We start from the raw sequence: 16,748 nt of genomic DNA, 5'->3' as shown, positions 1-16,748 counted from the left end.
AACCCTAATTTCGAAAGGAGTTAAATTAGGCAGTAATGAATTTGGTAAATCAACGAAGATGAAAATTAAAATTTGGAAAAAAATTAAATTAGGGTTATATAATAAGTAGAGAATCGTAAAAGGTTGAAGAGATAGAGTGCGTGTACGTATTTGTGTGTGTATGTGTGTTTGGTGAGAGCGCCAATTTGGGGTTTTTTTGCTTTGTGTTGGTAAAATTGGATATGTTGATACAGATTAACGTTGCGAAGTTCTGGTTTTTTTTTTTTTTTTTTTTTTTTTTAAAAAAATTGTATTGTGTGAAATTTAAAATGGTAAATATGGGAAGTGATGGTATTTTGATGATAAAAATTTGAGAATTTGCTTTTTAGAAATAGTACGCCAAATTTACCGAAAAATTTGCCCTTAGAAAATTTGATAAAATTAGTGTAATTTCTGTTTACTTTCCAGTTTTACCGTAACTTTTTCTTTCTCATTTAATTTTATCCAAATACATTAAGTGCATAATAAAACTTAATCTTCATATTTTTTTTATTTATAAAGTGGATAATTAATTTGAAAGATGCTAAAATGAATACTAGACAATAATTTAAAGACGGATAGGGTAATAGTTCAAATCATATGAGGAGGAAAACCGAAAAAGTAAGGATTAATAAATAACAATTTTCACATTTTTTAAAATATTATGTGAGTCTAACAAATCTCATTTCACTGATTAATAAATCTAATTTAATCAGTGATTAATAAATATTATACAATGGTGTTAGATGCACACGAAGTTACATAGACGGTCATCTTTTACTTTTGACTCTTACTCTTTGGAAAAAAAATCATTCCTCATAAATTCAACATTTTATATAGCGTTTGGCGTTGGATTGTTTACTCACTCATCTCAACATTTTATATAGCGTTTGGCGTTGGATTGTTTACCCACTCATCTCATCTCAATCTTTCAGGTCATGGTATGGAAATTAAGAAGATTGGGTTTGTGTTATGCGAACATCGAGTAGAATGCATCCATCATGTTATGTTTAACCGTGGCATAGCACGTGACCTTTGGCACATGGTTTTGATAGGGATACATATGTCTCTCTTTATCGTTTGGTCTGAATGGATAGCCTGGTTCGAGAATTAACATATAGCTCGTGATACGAAGAACGGATTATTCGTTGTTATTGCAGTTACTCGTTGGTATCTTTGCAAACTACATAATAGTGTCAATTTTTCTTTTTATCCGATGAAGAAATCTCTTTTATTTTATACTATATATAATACGTATTTTATTTGCTTACATAGTAGAGGAAAATGTAATATTAATTAGAAATATTGTAATCATGATTTTGCTTTCCTAGTTTCTCGCTATGGTGTTATTATATATTAAATTATTGTTGTTGTTAAAATTGTTTTTAATCGAATCTAAATTCTCAAATAAAAGAAAGAAAAAATTAGATAACTATATTCAATCTTAACTACTAAATGAATTGTTAGGATGACAACTTTGCCACTGATTTGAATGATGATGTCATTTTTATCGATCTCCTATTTTTCTACAACTATTTTGAATTTCAACTATAGATTTATTTTTGCAAATACATTTTATTTTCTTATTTTAATTATTGATTATGAATTATGATTATTAATATTAATTAATATTATTCTTCATAATTATTAATTAATGATTATTATTGTTAACTAACCAGTAATATTAATTAACCATTAATTATTAATTATAAGTGAATAAATATTTTTTGTGAACTAAGTTACAAAATTATTAATTAATAATATATATAATAATATTATTATTTAATATCCGATAGTAGGAATAGAAATTGAAAATAGAATAAAACATAAATGGAGAAAATACGTAGTGATTAATTGACTAATTAACTATAAAGGTTAGTTGATTAAAAATACGAAAAACATATAATGTGATTTTAGAATAATGTTATTATTTTTAATAGGGCTACTGTTGGAAATAAAACAGACATGTCCTATGATCGGCCTATAATCAGTGTTAAAGAAATGTTTCTTATGTCTTTGTGGAGTGCCAATTAGCTTCTCAAATCTGGCCATAGTTGACCATGTGAATGGACTATATGACCTTCTAAAATGGAATAATGTTAATAAATTATGGGATTGGAACAGAACATAGCTCTGCATTGTTTCAAGAAGATAACTATAAAAGTGATTATTCTTGATTCTCTCTAGATTATATGGAGGTTCAAAAACGAGTTGATCTTTCGCGAATCAAAACTTCAAAAATGTCACATTATAGATTGCATTATTCTTATATTTGATTGGTTGTCTAGTCGTTATAAAAATTCTAGATTAAATTACAAAGCTTTATGCAAAATCTTTTTTCTTGTTTGTAATTTTTTTATAGTGTCTTGCTAATTTTAATGCATATTCCTGTTATAAAAAATTTAATGTTGAATCATGTTAATAACTCGTTGTTAGAAAAAATGTTGGATCATGTTAATTAATAATTAATAATTTAATACATTATATAGAACCCTAACCTATACATCTTATTGGGCCTACGTATGGTTAAATGCAAGGCCCATACCAATGGATCATGTGCTGATGGAAAGTAATGGAACTTATATATGATACATATGGAGCTTGACACATGGAATCAATATTGGCGATTCCAGAAACTAAACTTAATGGAGTCATGATTTTTTTCAATACTATTTATATTTGAATGCTATTTTTTTTTTTGTTGTTTACCTTTAAAAAAACTACAAATTTAATATATATATATATATATATATATATATATATATATATATATATATATATATATATATATATATATATATATATATATATATATATATATATATATATATATATATATATAGGGTAGTGTTGTTTCCATAAGAACATTCTCATTTTAGAATTTGATGATAACACTTCCTAACCATTCATTTAATATACATTGAAAAGGGTATAAAGGTATTTGTCCATCAACTGAAATTTAGGCGTATCCCACCCTAATAGGTTCACCAGCATCCTCTTTTCATTTAAACAATCATACTCCGTAATATATTTTACCATTTAATCAGATAAAAGTTAAACATCATACTACGAATATTATTATTTTGATGCAACGAAGTATATAGTTAAATGCATATTTTATCATTATGTTTAATTAGACATTGCTTTTCATATATGCCAAAAATAAATGGGATGCATACAAGAAAATAAATATATATATATATATATATATATATATATATATATATATATATATATATATATATATATATATATATATATAGAAATGCAATCATATGAGAATGTTCTCACTTTAAATTTTGGTGAGAACACTTCTTAGCCACTAGATATTAGATTATTATTATTATTTTAAATTTAAATTATTTCATATGGATGAGGAAGGAAGAAAGGGTGTATTTGTCATTTATGCTCCTAATTATTCGTGTGAATTTGTAACCGTCCAAAACTCACGTTCCATTTCATCCCTTTTTTCTGTATTTAATATCAAAATTATTATGGTTGCAACTCATTTATAAACCCATTAATTAATAATATGGTTCCTATCCAGCTTCGAACAAATGATATTTGCATCCATGAAAAATATTCAACATCCTTTTTTAGTGTATATATCAATCAAAATCAATAATGAGATGGATGATGTCTGCAACAATGTTGTATTGTTTGGTGTTTTAACAATTTAAATAACAGAAAGAATAATTTTATCATTTAGGTGTGCATCAAAAATTCAAATGCTTTTAAATTTAATTTTTGATCTTCATCCTCTAGAATGACTAGATGAATTTCAGGATCTTTAAGAATCTTCATGTGTAAAAATGAGTTTTACGGATGATTTATCATCGGGGTATGGATGCAACGAGATACGGATACAACGGGATATGGATGAACGTCTCTAAACTTTATGCATACAACAATGTTCATGCGTAAAAAATGAGTTGTTACAGATGGTTCATCTTCGGGATATGGATGCAACGTCTCTAAACTTTATGCTCAAAACAATTTTTATGTGTAAAAATGAGTTTGTTACGGATGCAACATAAATATTAACTTCTGATGGTTGTGTAAAAGTTTTGAGAAAAACAAGTAATTAACTCGTAAAATAAAAGAGGATAAAAATGAATGTTTTTGAGAAATGATATTAGATATTAATATTGATGATTAAGCAGTAATAATTAATTAATATGTTCATACGGAGTATATATTTTGGATGGAAACTTATACATTTTAGATAGAAGAGATATTTAAGGCACATCAAGAGGGAATAATTTCCTTTTGTACCCTTCATTTGAATTTTTGTAATTTTTGTATTGACTAAAAAATGTGTGGCTAGGAAGTGTTCTCACCATTATATAAAATAAGAATGTTCTCACCATTATATATATATATATATGTATATATATATATATATATATATATATATATATATATATATATATATATATATGTGTGTGTGTGTGTGTGTGGGCAGGTTCAAACGAGAACCACTAAAAAGGTGAGAACTACGAGAACTATTTAATTTAATAGTTTTTATGCGTTTAAATTCAACAAATTACATGCAGATGTTAATAAATGCACATATCATTAACAAACATATGTTCATTAGCTCAAATTACATGTTAAATTGTTAATTATATGAAACTGTTCACATGTTCAGAAACAAATATGCACATGTGAACGAGAAACTATATATTTAATTATATAAGTAAAATATAAGTGTTTTTCAACTATTTTATGTTCATTCATACTCTTCATCAAGGTTTATGTGTGATTCAATCTAGTTACATGTAAAAATCTTTATAAATCAAAAGTGCTCGCAGTTCTCGCCTTTTTATGGTTCTCGTTTGAACTTTTGGCTATATATATATATATATATATATATATATATATATATATATATATATATATATATATATATATATATATATATATATATATATATATATAGTGGTAGGATCAAGAGGGAAGTAACCAATCGGGGGGAAGCAAACACATTTTTTTTCTTTCATTTTTTGAAAAAACTTTGTTCACGAACATTATAGATGGGATGAAAATATGAACATTTAGTAGAGACACTTTGTGATAAATGTTTTTATTTTGGCGGGAAAACGCTCGAAGAAGTAATATATAACAATTATCGTGTTTTTCGAGCGCATGTTGAGGTTTTAGCTATTGAGGTTTAGATATGAGGGTTTATAGGGTTTATATATTAGGGTTTAGAAATTTAGGGTTTAATGTTTAGATTTAGGGTTTAGATTTAGGATTTAGATTGAGTTTTTAACACGAACGGTTTAGAGTTTAGGGTTTAGGGTTTGGTGTTTTGGGTTTATTTAGTTTAGGGTTTGGTGTTTTGGGTTTATGAAATAAACCCAAAACACCAAACCCTAAACCCTAAATCGGGCTAAATTTTACTTCACAAAACATGAAAAAAAAACGTTCATATTCTTCACGAACAATATTATCTTGAATGTTATTTTTGTCGATCGTTTTATCACCTAAATAATAACATTCATCACGAAGTGTCTCTTCTAAATGTTCATATTTTCATGTGATCTTGATGCTGGAAAAAAAAATTCCAAAAAAACGAAAACAAAATTTTTTTTGCTTCCGCCCGCTTCCCCCCGATTGGTTACTTCCACATTGATCCTGCTCATATATATATATATATATATATATATATATATATATATATATATATATATATATATATATTCAAATGAGAACATTCTCATTTTATAAATTGGTGAGAACAGTTGTGAACCATTCATTTATTAAATTAATAACTAATTAATTAATTGACCAAATGAAATTAAAAAACCGTTAAAGGAGGATTTAAATTAAAATTACCTCTCTCTTCCACTTTTATCTCCTAAAAAACTTCCACTCTCAATTATTAATACTGTATTCATAACTGCTACGTAGTATTTCTTTCCTTTGCATATAAAAAGTAATTAATTTATGGGCCACCGGGCAAGTGAAACGTTGAATGATTTGTTAATTAAATGTGTACATGTTATCAAGGGATGCAAACGATAAATTTTGTAATTGAAAAAAAGTAGAAAATAAAAGGAACATTCATTGGGGTTACGGTGCAACGAGCACCTTTTTTTCTTTAACAAATATGTATGTGTATATGTTGTTTTAAGTCGCACGAATACAAATTGCAGACGAGATCCGATAAATTTTACATTTTTTTATTGATGCATGCAAGTGTAATTCAATTAATGATGCGTCAACAATCATGTGTAAAGTGAGATGTTATGGATGCTTCATTATCTAGACATAAATGCATGGTTTATTAACTTGATTTATTTATGCATACATATAATAATACTAGACTTTAAGAGCCCGTGCGTTGCACGGTAGGCTCTATTACATAAATTGTTACGACGTTAGGTATTGATGATTATATCTTAGAAAACACTTTAAATAAAGCGTAATATTACACCTGAATTTCAAACATAGTTATTGAACTTTTCAAATGCAGAAACATTAATGATTAATTTTACTAAACATCAAGATAGGTAGAAAGCGCGTTCGTTGAACTTGTACGTGAATATCCAGGCTGTTCCATTCTTTAATCGACTTTCCTTACGGAACTGATCGAAACCGTATGTAACTGATAGATTTGGCTTTGTCCTAGAATTTTTTGTTTAAGCCGCCATTTGTATTTCTTCTTTGCTAAATTATAACATGAAACAGTTTTTCCACTTCGTAGCCCCGGTAGTAGCATCAATTCTTTCGGAAGACGCTTATAAAAAGAAAAATTGTACTTTAATATGATATAAAAGATGCTAAAACAGCAAGATAACTAATGTTTGTTAAGTTATTTGTAAGAACAATTTGTTTATTAGTAATGTATAAAATTGCTATACGATATAGATGTAAAAGGTATACTTACTAATACACGACCTCTTGGTATCGTAATTTTGCAATCATAAGTTTTCACCTCAGATTGTAAGTAGTCTGGATCGTACATTTCCCCAATAAGTGTTGTTGATATGTTTCTCTTTTCATCGCCAAGTTCATTATAGATGATTAATTCTAGATTGCGAAAACTAAGTGCATATAAAATAACTCTATCTCCTCGATTTAGTTGTAAGTCAGAAAGTAACTCTTGCCATCCTTCACGGAAAATCAACTGATCTTGAATCAAAGACATTGGTAAACATTTTTTGTACGAACCGTTATAGTGAATCCACACATGATCATGTGGGCTTCTCCTTCCCTTATATGCGGATTTAAATTTTTTTGCCATTGTCTGGTATAAATAAATAATATGTGAATTAACTTTTATAAAAAAAATAGACAATATATAAAAAAATAAGGTATATAATCACAGTAGTGATTCGAATTTTTATGAACAGTCTAATACAATAGTAATATGAAGATTGTGACTGCTAAAGTTATAAGTTGTTTTTCAAATGTTTTGTATGTGACTGTACGTGTTTATGAATTTAGTACATACCAGAAAGTTCACGTTGGATCCATCTACAATTTGCATGAATGAAGGGAATCTCCTGTAATGTGCGTTTTCGAACAATTTTAGCTGCAATTCTGTAACTTTGACCCAATTTCTGGTGATATTGAACCAGTTCTTCGGAGCCATTGTTTTTTTTGAATAAACAACTAACTCATAATTGAATATGTCAATAGCAGTAATACAGAGTATGTCTGACATTTTAAGCTTAAGATCAGTAATGATTGTGCCGAATCCTTCACTGAGATATAAAGTGAGATCATGTATGCTGAAAGACACTTCAGCTTTATAGCCTTGTAAAGTGTGGACCCAAACTTTTTTGTTAGGTAATGACTCATGATAATATTCCCGAAACCAAGATAATGGCAGTGGCTGTGTTTAAAATAAACCAAAAAAAATTGTTAAATTTAGTGAAATGTGTATGACACTAAATATTAAGTAAATACAGTATTATATAAATGCGCAGATTGAAGGATAACAATACCCCTAATATATCATCTAAACGGGAGAAAGTGTGGATGAATGACGGCCTATGAAGTTGTCTTTGCTCATTCGCCATTGTCACTGTCAAAGTTGATAATTGGTTAAGTAGCATGACGAATAATAGTTACAGATATGTTGTTATATGAAATCTTAAAAATTGCCTTGATTTTTTCGAACATATTGTTATAGCATAAATGTATACTTACAGAAAAAATGCTAAGAAAGTGTTTGTGGTTTTAGTTTTCTGTAACATATATAAGGTACATTACTTAAAACTATATACGTATCCAAAGTTAGGGTTAGTGGTAGGAAATTAAATAAACAATATTGATTCTAAGTCTTCATCCACTTTGTTTTTGATTTGGCAAATAATTTTCAATTTAATGAATGTAAATGAATATAAATAATCTTGTTCTCCTGTAATTTTTTATGAAAAAAACAAAACCTGTGGAAATCAAAATTCATAAGACGATTAAGTAACAATATATAAGTCTAATTACTTTTAGTACCTTAAGGTGATCTTATTTCCACTTCGTCGCCTCTGCTAGATTTTGGTTGATAGTATTCTGTTGATAGAACGGAAAACTGCAAACAACTATGAATTCGATAATGGTTGCTGACTGAATAGGGTTTCAGTTATTTTCGGGTATATTGTGATTAGAAAATGGGTCATCGTATTAATTGTGGATGTATTGGACTAATTTTGGTGAATTTTAAAATATTTGTTAGTGTGGGTGGCCCAAACTTTGTTACCTTATTTGGGCCGTATTTTTTTTACAATTTGTGTTTTGATGGAATATTTCAATTTTTCATGTAGGACCGTTTATTCCCAATATGTTGATATAAGTTAGTTAAACAGTAAGTTTGAACAGTTGTTAAATAATGTTTTGGTAATTGCTGTAGGTTAGGTAATGACAAACATTTGAAGGTTAAGTATTATGTTTGTTGAAATTATATTGTAAAGTATTACTTTGGTTAATGTTTAGTGCCAATATGGTGCTGTTTGAATGGTAATAAAGGCAAACATGATTTAGGTATTTATGAACAAATATGTGTCGTAAGTTGAATTCTAGTGTTGTACCAATGTTGCAGGTTATTGAAACCAAATCCAAACTATGGTATTAGAGAAAGATATGGTAGCATCGTTAAGATATTTGTTGAAAAATAAAAAATTACATGTACACACAAAATATCTGTAATGTTGAAATCATTGTAATACAATTACGGAACGCATAAAAGTCTGAGTTTTCCACATTACATCAGTAACAACCTTATTCTTCCGGCAAACGTTTTTGCAGATAAGTTGAGAACCTGGCTGAGTATCAGATCAAAAAAGTAGTCAGACAACATTAACCTCATACTCAAACTTCAGTAGTAAAGAATATATATTGAAGTTTAGTTAATGAAGAAAACTCAAAATAAACAATTCATTCAGCATGTCATACGAAATATTTGAAATATTAGTGACGTTCTATTTGTTGTCATTTAATATCGATAAAAGAAATAAACATTATTCCTACACATGAAAGAATAAACAGTATGCATATCTTGCCTTTTATAGGTGTTGCAAGACTTCTTTGAAGACTACATTCTTTATTGTATCCGACAACTCGTTGTCTTTGTTTAGAATGAGCACTTTGAGACCATTCTTCGATGTTACCCTAGATAGAGCAACATATAGTTGACCGTGACTAAAAACGGGTTTCGGAAGGAATAAACCAACGTTGGCCAACGATTGTCCTTGACTCTTGTTGTCCTTGACTCTTGTTGATAGGTTCATATTATTCCCGTCACCAAGGTTTATCTTCTTCGGTCTGGTTGACGACGACTTAACAGACAGTGGGCTCTCCTTTGGTTCTTGCTTAATCTGTTTTTTCGGAGGGGTGTAGCCCGTGCTGCTTGCAAGGTCCACCGAGTGTTTATCCTTGTTGTACATGCTTGAAGAACCACACTGCAATGCATAAGCAAATTAAATGGTTAATGTCATTTAATGTACATTGTCAAGTTGATGCTAATTTGGCAATATTATTTAGTCAATCTTCATAAAAAAGAATCCAGTAATAGGTCAACGTACATTTGTGGAAACTGACAGTTCAGAAGTATCAGCTTCGAGCTTCATCTGTTTGATTTTAGTCCTATCAAGTTGTTGTTGAAAAAAGGTCAGATAATAATAATTAGTATATAAAAGTGAAGGATATGGATTGTAGTTTTGTTTCTAAATAGTCTTAAACCTAAATAAATGGTATGGTTATTGATATTTTACCTTGAACTGTTCACGGAATTTCTCTACAAAAACTTCATCAGTGGATGCCTCTTTCACCGTGTAGTTAGATTGTGAGAACTTTTTGTTGTATTCATTTATTTCCACCTTGAACAACATTGTGTTACCAACTAATGCCTCAAATTCCACGGGTTGATCATCGTCTTCGGGTAAAGACTTTTTTATCTCATATGCGGATTTAGAAACATATTTCTTGACAAGAGATTCAAACAGTGTGAATGTTGCTATCCCCGTGTCGTCTGCTACACGAACACTAACCTTGAACCTATGGAATGTGTGATTGTGGTTAGCCAAGGGCATGTAAAAATATATGATTTTATTTTAAATTGGTACATAAAGTCAGTGAAAAAACGTAGATGCATAACACACACCTTAGAGCAACTTGTGGATTTTTACCACAGTCTTTGCAACTACGCTTCAATAACAGCTGTTGGTCGATGTCAAGTGTTAGATCAACCTCCTTAGTAGTTGGTGGTGCTTTCTTGTGACACTTCTTACATGCAATTTATGACCACGATTCGTCCGGTTCAATGGCAATAATCTCTGCTTCAACAACAAAAATACCCGCCTACAAAGTAATTTGTGAATTAATAATTTATGTTCACAAGACACATCGGACTACGAAAATTGTATATTGGAACATATAAGTAAATCAGAGCAGATATGAAATTAAAAAGGAGAGAGTATACAATATTTATTGACAAATCACCACATCCAACACAAATAACGTGCTCAAAAAACTCTTCCAATGTTTTCCCTTTTGGTGTCAACGAAGGTGTAAATGATGGCGCCAATGATGACTCAGAATCATTATCTTTGTGTAACTCCATGTACCTTAATCAGTAGTGTCAGTACATATTAGAACAATGTTTGTACAGTGTTTATAGTTTCAATTACTTATATTTACTGATTTTCATAGTATTACTAACCTTTTCCTGAATTCATTCATAACAGGTATGTCGCTATCTATAAATACTCTCGTATGAGTCCAGTCTGTACCCACAGTAAGCTGACCTGCAGTTTGAATTTTACACAAGTAGGAAAATAGTTTTAATTAGATTAGATGGTTATGTGATTTTATTAATTTTTTATTTTCTTTAAAAAAAAAATACACAAATAGTGGTGATACGTTGGTATTTCTGTGTGCGACCAAATTGAATGAACAAGATGACACATTGAGTATCTGCAACAGTTTTCATGTATGCCAAAAAGTCTACCATATATTTGGCAAATAGGGTGCATGAGACAATTGAGCCGCTACATCAATAAAAAAAAATGTATACGTAATAAATAAATGATAGCAAATATAATGTGTAAAATGGTTCTGCTTTGTAAAAAGTAAAATATTATTATGATAAAATTTGTGGGTTACTCTAAATCCTTTAGCTCCAGGTTGATGTATTTAGACTTATCTTCACTGCCACTACCATAGGACTTTGGTTCCCGGTCATAGAAATTCACTCTACCGATCACATCTGTCATGGTTAAAAGAAATATAATTATAAATATATATTCTCAACATAATTTTAGGTCGTATACAGATTACATTTGTAAAGAATAGAAGTAAAAATCAGGGTGTTGACAGTACCTGCAGTGTATTTTTCTGGTAGTTGACAGTTGATTAGTTCCAGAAATGGAATGAATTTGAAACCATTACTTCCAGTCCATTGCGTGGAAGGAACTGGCACAATTGTGGTTTTGTTTATAAAAATGAGTTTGCAATCGTGTGTCCAGTGATTAAGTTTGGACATCTGGCTGTTTAGCTTTAATGTTCCAACATTTTGAACCACATATATATTTTGCTCATGCAATAGTTCCTCATATTTTTTCTTATGAGCATTTTTCAGAATAAGACCAATGCGATCACCCTGGAATTTGTGTAATAGGGTAATGTTACAAAGTATTTTCGAAAAATTAAATAAAGTATACAATCATTATGTGTATGAAACCTGTAAGAATGTAAAAGTGAAATTGATGATATGAGACATTATTAATTTCTTAATAGTTAGAAATAACCTGCTCATCAGATGCTATAACATCAAGAAAAGGCAAGCCCTTGTCAAGATTTTGTCTTGACAATGTTTCAATACTGAGTATCTTCAAACGCGTGGAAACAGATGGACTCCTAGCAGTGATTGCACCTATGCACAGCAATTTCGATTCCATTGATGTCACAAGTTAGTAGTGATTAAAAGGTAATTTTAGTTATTGAAAACTGAATTGAAAAATAGGAGATGTGTTTCTGAGATGAGCAATAGGAAGTTATATAGATGTGTGAATGCAGTTTAATTTATAGGTTGATATGATGGTATACTACAATTTAGGAAACGGTTCCATGTTTCACGATGATTCAAATTTTATCCAAAAATAGGTTATAGAAACATATTTTTTTTTTCTATTTTTTAAAAAAAAATTGGTAATTTTGACATTAAATTACAATATTGTCGTATGAAAGGAAAAAACAAAAAAAACAAAAAAACTCAGTTACATTTACATTAAGATAATTTTGTATTTAAACAAATAGTAATTTTAGAATGGTTGGTAATTTGACCCGAAATCAACGCAACAGATAATAATTATGAGATCAATTTGAATAATTTAACTTAGAAATTATTAAGTTTTTAAAAATGAGTTGGGATTTTGATCCGATAAAAACGTTCTGAAAATTGATCAACATAATTGAGTGCGGATATATTTCAAGAGATTTTTTTGGGTATTAATTTTATCTTAGAATTTTAAAATTAAATTTAACATTTATACTTATAAAAACATAGATGAATGGATAAAATTAATCTGACAAAAATTCAAAATATGTGGAATGATAATCTAGATAATCATTGAAGAATGGCATACCTGAGATTCAATTTAATTGTTCAATTTCAATTGATGGCATATTAATCGACGCAAGCGTGGAAGAAAGCGTAAATTTGATGGACATATACCATTAGTGAATCAGTCGTTATTCAAATCCTGCGTATGAGTGAATTAGGGTTCATGCGTATTTAGGATTAAATCTGAGTACGGAACAGGATAGGACCAATTGTGAAACGTTTGTGAAAAGGATAATTCGTTTGTATACGAAATTGACAGGGTAGTAATTATATATAGATCTGTAATGGAGTAAATATGTAGGTATGAAAAAAAAGGTAAACATGTGAATTGAAGATATGCATCTGGTGTTTGAATGAGAGAAGGAGAGAAGATGAAGACGAATAGGTGTGTGTTCTGTGTTTTGGCAAATGTATGGAACACGTTTTCCTTTTTTTTTTTTGCAGTATTTTTTTTTGTTGCCAGAATTAAAAAAAAAACAGAAAATTGTGAGGTATGCCACGTGTATGATAGGTAGGTGAGGATAGTAGGTAGTGACATGTAGGATTGATAGGCATGCTTTATGTGATGTAGGGGATATGGTCAATGTTTGTGCATAAATGTGAAGCCAAGGAAAAAAGGATGCAATGCATACATGTAAATTGATTTTCAAGTTGATAGTAATTTTAATTTTCCTACATGCATCCAGTTAGTTTTAATAATGCGTCAACAAGATTCATGTGTAAAATATGTTGTTATGGATACTTCATAATCTAGACATGAATGCATCATTTTTAAATTTGATTCATGCATACATATTATAATGGTTCATGTTTGTGCATATTATAATTGTCCATGTTTTTGCAATCAAAGTTTTATATAAATTTATAGTGTATCACTGTACGAGATATTCAAGAAATATTAAATCAAGTTGAAATAAATTAATAAAATATGTTGTTTAAATTCAACTGGAGAAACTGAAACGGATTTTATTAAAGAATATGTTTATTAACAGTAAAAAGTTTGATGATAAAGAATAGTGTGTTGGCAAAGCTCAGAAAAAGAGAAGATTTGGTACTGAAAAATGGATTGAACAAACTATGAAGGAGGTTGTGGACAAATCACAAGGATGAAACCTACCTTCAAAGAATCCAAATCATGATTCAGTGTCTGCTGAAGTCTTTAGCGAATACCTTACTCCTTACTCTAAACCCTCGCGGACAATATTCTTCATCATCCTCTGATCTTAGATATTCCAAGATATCATCATATCTTTCATTATAAATATCCTCGATATTTCTAAAGATATTTTCATAACCATTCTTATCTGAAATCATTTATCTCCTCGCGTTATATGTATCACATCATAAAGGAAACTGTTTTAGTTTCTAAACATCTGAAACCTCTGAGTGTAAAGTATGAATGTTTTTGAAGTAATGTTGGGAACTGAAGCATGAATTAGTATAATATAATGACACTTGATCAACGTGATTATATTACAGTAAGTCATGCTGAGTTTCTAACGGAACATGATGATTCATAGACCATACAGTCATCATGCTCTATGTTACACGACTCTTACATTCTACCTAATCTCTAAACGTATCAAGAACATATTTTCTTGATAGTTCTATCTTTTCTCTTGAATTCTGGTAATTTGACTAATCAAGATCGTGCTATTACAAATTCTCTCTTAGAACATTAGTCATGTTCATCTGAAACTCCATACCTACGAATTCTGAACCATTACTCGCTTTACTTAAAAATCGAGAAGAGAAAACAAAAGCATGAAGCTTTGAAATAGGAATAGGAGTATAAATCACAGCAAATGGAAGAGAGCAATAACCGTGAATGACAATACACAAGCACAGGAGCTCCGAAATATAAGAAAAAATATAAGCACGACAACAACACAGAGAATTACAAACCGTGTATATCAATGCGTATAGCAATATAAAGACACGGGAGAACTAAAAACACTATGAACCCAAGAGCATAGTAGAAGTAAACAGATTCCTCCGGTGGTAGATAAAAAAAGAAGAATGACAGATGTGATAGTCAAGAATATATCAAGAATTAGAACTGGATGGAGCATATTGACGAATGTTTTGGAAGTATGAATTAAGGAAGAAAGTATAGAAGACGAGAGATGTGGAAATAAGAAAACGAAGGGGGGGTGTTAATTTATAGCGAAATATCAGACATAGCAATCGAGGCAGATTACGCACCTAATCGAAGAAAATTCTAATTTCCTTAATTACCGAAGAATCAAATCTTATTAAGATTACAAAGATTTTCTTTAATCTGAAAATCAACTATGACGACGTCAACAGTTAAGACGAATCTTTACTTTCCTCATTTCACTATTTTGCGATAGCTTCACTCATACACTTCACATAATCGAATTGTTTAATCCATATTACTCACTAATGATAAAACTCTAAATTTTCAACTCGTATTCATCATGAAAACATACTTATTGTCAGCCATGACGATCTCGATCAAATTTCAGGACGAAATTTCTTTAACGGGTAGGTACTGTAACGATCCGAATTTTTCCGACTACTTGATTATACTTTTACATGATTTAATTATTCCGACTTGATAAGCAATGACTTTTAATAAGTCTTGAACCTCCGGAAAGAGTTTTACACAAGCTTTTGGTCACCCTTTTATTCCGACGATTCACGAACGTCATAATTTGATTTAATTGTTTAATTGTTTAATTATTGTATATATATATATGGATTTATATATATTTAACTTGAAAATATGATAATTAAATATCTCATTATGTATATTAACAAAGTATTATATATATTTTTTCATACTACTAATTTAAAGAGTTTTTGAACAATATATATGTTACTATTTAAACGACATAATTAACTTATGTTAAAATGTATTTACATATAATGTATTACGAGTGAAAATACATCCTTACAACTATTGAATTGAAAGGACCCGTTCATATACATTATAAACGATTCACAATAGTTGATTACATCGCGAGGTATTTGACCTCTATATGATACGTTTTACAAACATTGCATTCGTTTTTAAAAGACAAACTTTCTTTACATCAAAAATTGACGGCATGCATACCATTTCATATTACATCCAACTATAATTGACTTAATATTAATCTTGATGAACTCAACGACTCGAATGCAACGTCTTTCAAAGTATGCCATGAATGACTCCAAGTAATATCCTTAAAATGAGCTAATGCACAGCGAAAGATTTCTTTAATACCTGAGAATAAACATGCTTTAAAGTGTCAACCAAAAGGTTGGTGAGTTCATAGGTTTATCATAACAATCATTTCAATATATTAATAGACCACAAGATTTCCGTTTATAAATATATGTACACTCGCAAGTGTATAAAAGTATTCTATAAGTTGTAGGCACCCGGTAACAAGCCTTAACGTTCATGTTTTACCCTCTGAAGTACCCCAGATCAGGTGTGTTTAAAATAACCTCGAAGTACTAAAGTATCCCATAGTCAGGATGGGGTTTGTCAGGCCCAATAGATCTATCTTTAGGATTCGCGCCTACCATACATAGACAAGTAGTTTAATGTTACCAAGCTAAGGGTATATTTCTGGTTTAAACCCACGTAGAATTAGTTTTAGTACTTGTGCCTATTTTGTAAAACATTTATAAAAACAGCGCATGTATT

At 29.6% G+C, this 16,748-nt stretch overlaps 1 protein-coding gene across 1 annotated transcript; it reads right to left on the bottom strand.

Annotated features, from left to right (window-relative positions):
- Positions 1-9,182: 9,182 nt before the first annotated feature.
- LOC139864111 (uncharacterized) lies at positions 9,183-12,422 on the bottom strand. Its single transcript, XM_071852694.1, has 11 exons — positions 12,273-12,422; positions 11,845-12,124; positions 11,629-11,731; positions 11,386-11,513; positions 11,186-11,270; positions 10,946-11,090; positions 10,628-10,746; positions 10,239-10,521; positions 10,050-10,094; positions 9,636-9,926; positions 9,183-9,290 (listed from the first exon to the last, which is right to left on the bottom strand). The coding sequence occupies exons 1-11, from the start codon at positions 12,420-12,422 to the stop codon at positions 9,183-9,185; spliced, it is 1,737 nt and encodes a 578-aa protein (XP_071708795.1).
- Positions 12,423-16,748: the final 4,326 nt, after the last annotated feature.

This window comes from Rutidosis leptorrhynchoides, chromosome 8 (genome assembly GCF_046630445.1).
Source record: "Rutidosis leptorrhynchoides isolate AG116_Rl617_1_P2 chromosome 8, CSIRO_AGI_Rlap_v1, whole genome shotgun sequence".
In the NCBI taxonomy this organism is placed as follows: domain Eukaryota; kingdom Viridiplantae; phylum Streptophyta; class Magnoliopsida; order Asterales; family Asteraceae; genus Rutidosis; species Rutidosis leptorrhynchoides.
Note: the sequence above shows the minus strand (reverse complement) of the source record. Positions and strands in the feature narration are given on the sequence as shown.

Excerpts from the sequence above, each read along its gene's own strand:
- LOC139864111 (XM_071852694.1), bottom strand. The coding sequence starts at position 12,422 with ATGGAATCGAAATTGCTGTGCATAGGTGCAATCACTGCTAGGAGTCCA. Across the intron at positions 11,732-11,844 it reads ACCAGAAAAATACACTGCAG|ATGTGATCGGTAGAGTGAAT; the intron begins GTACTGTCAACA and ends TAACCATGACAG. Across the intron at positions 11,091-11,185 it reads ATGAATGAATTCAGGAAAAG|GTACATGGAGTTACACAAAG; the intron begins GTTAGTAATACT and ends CTACTGATTAAG.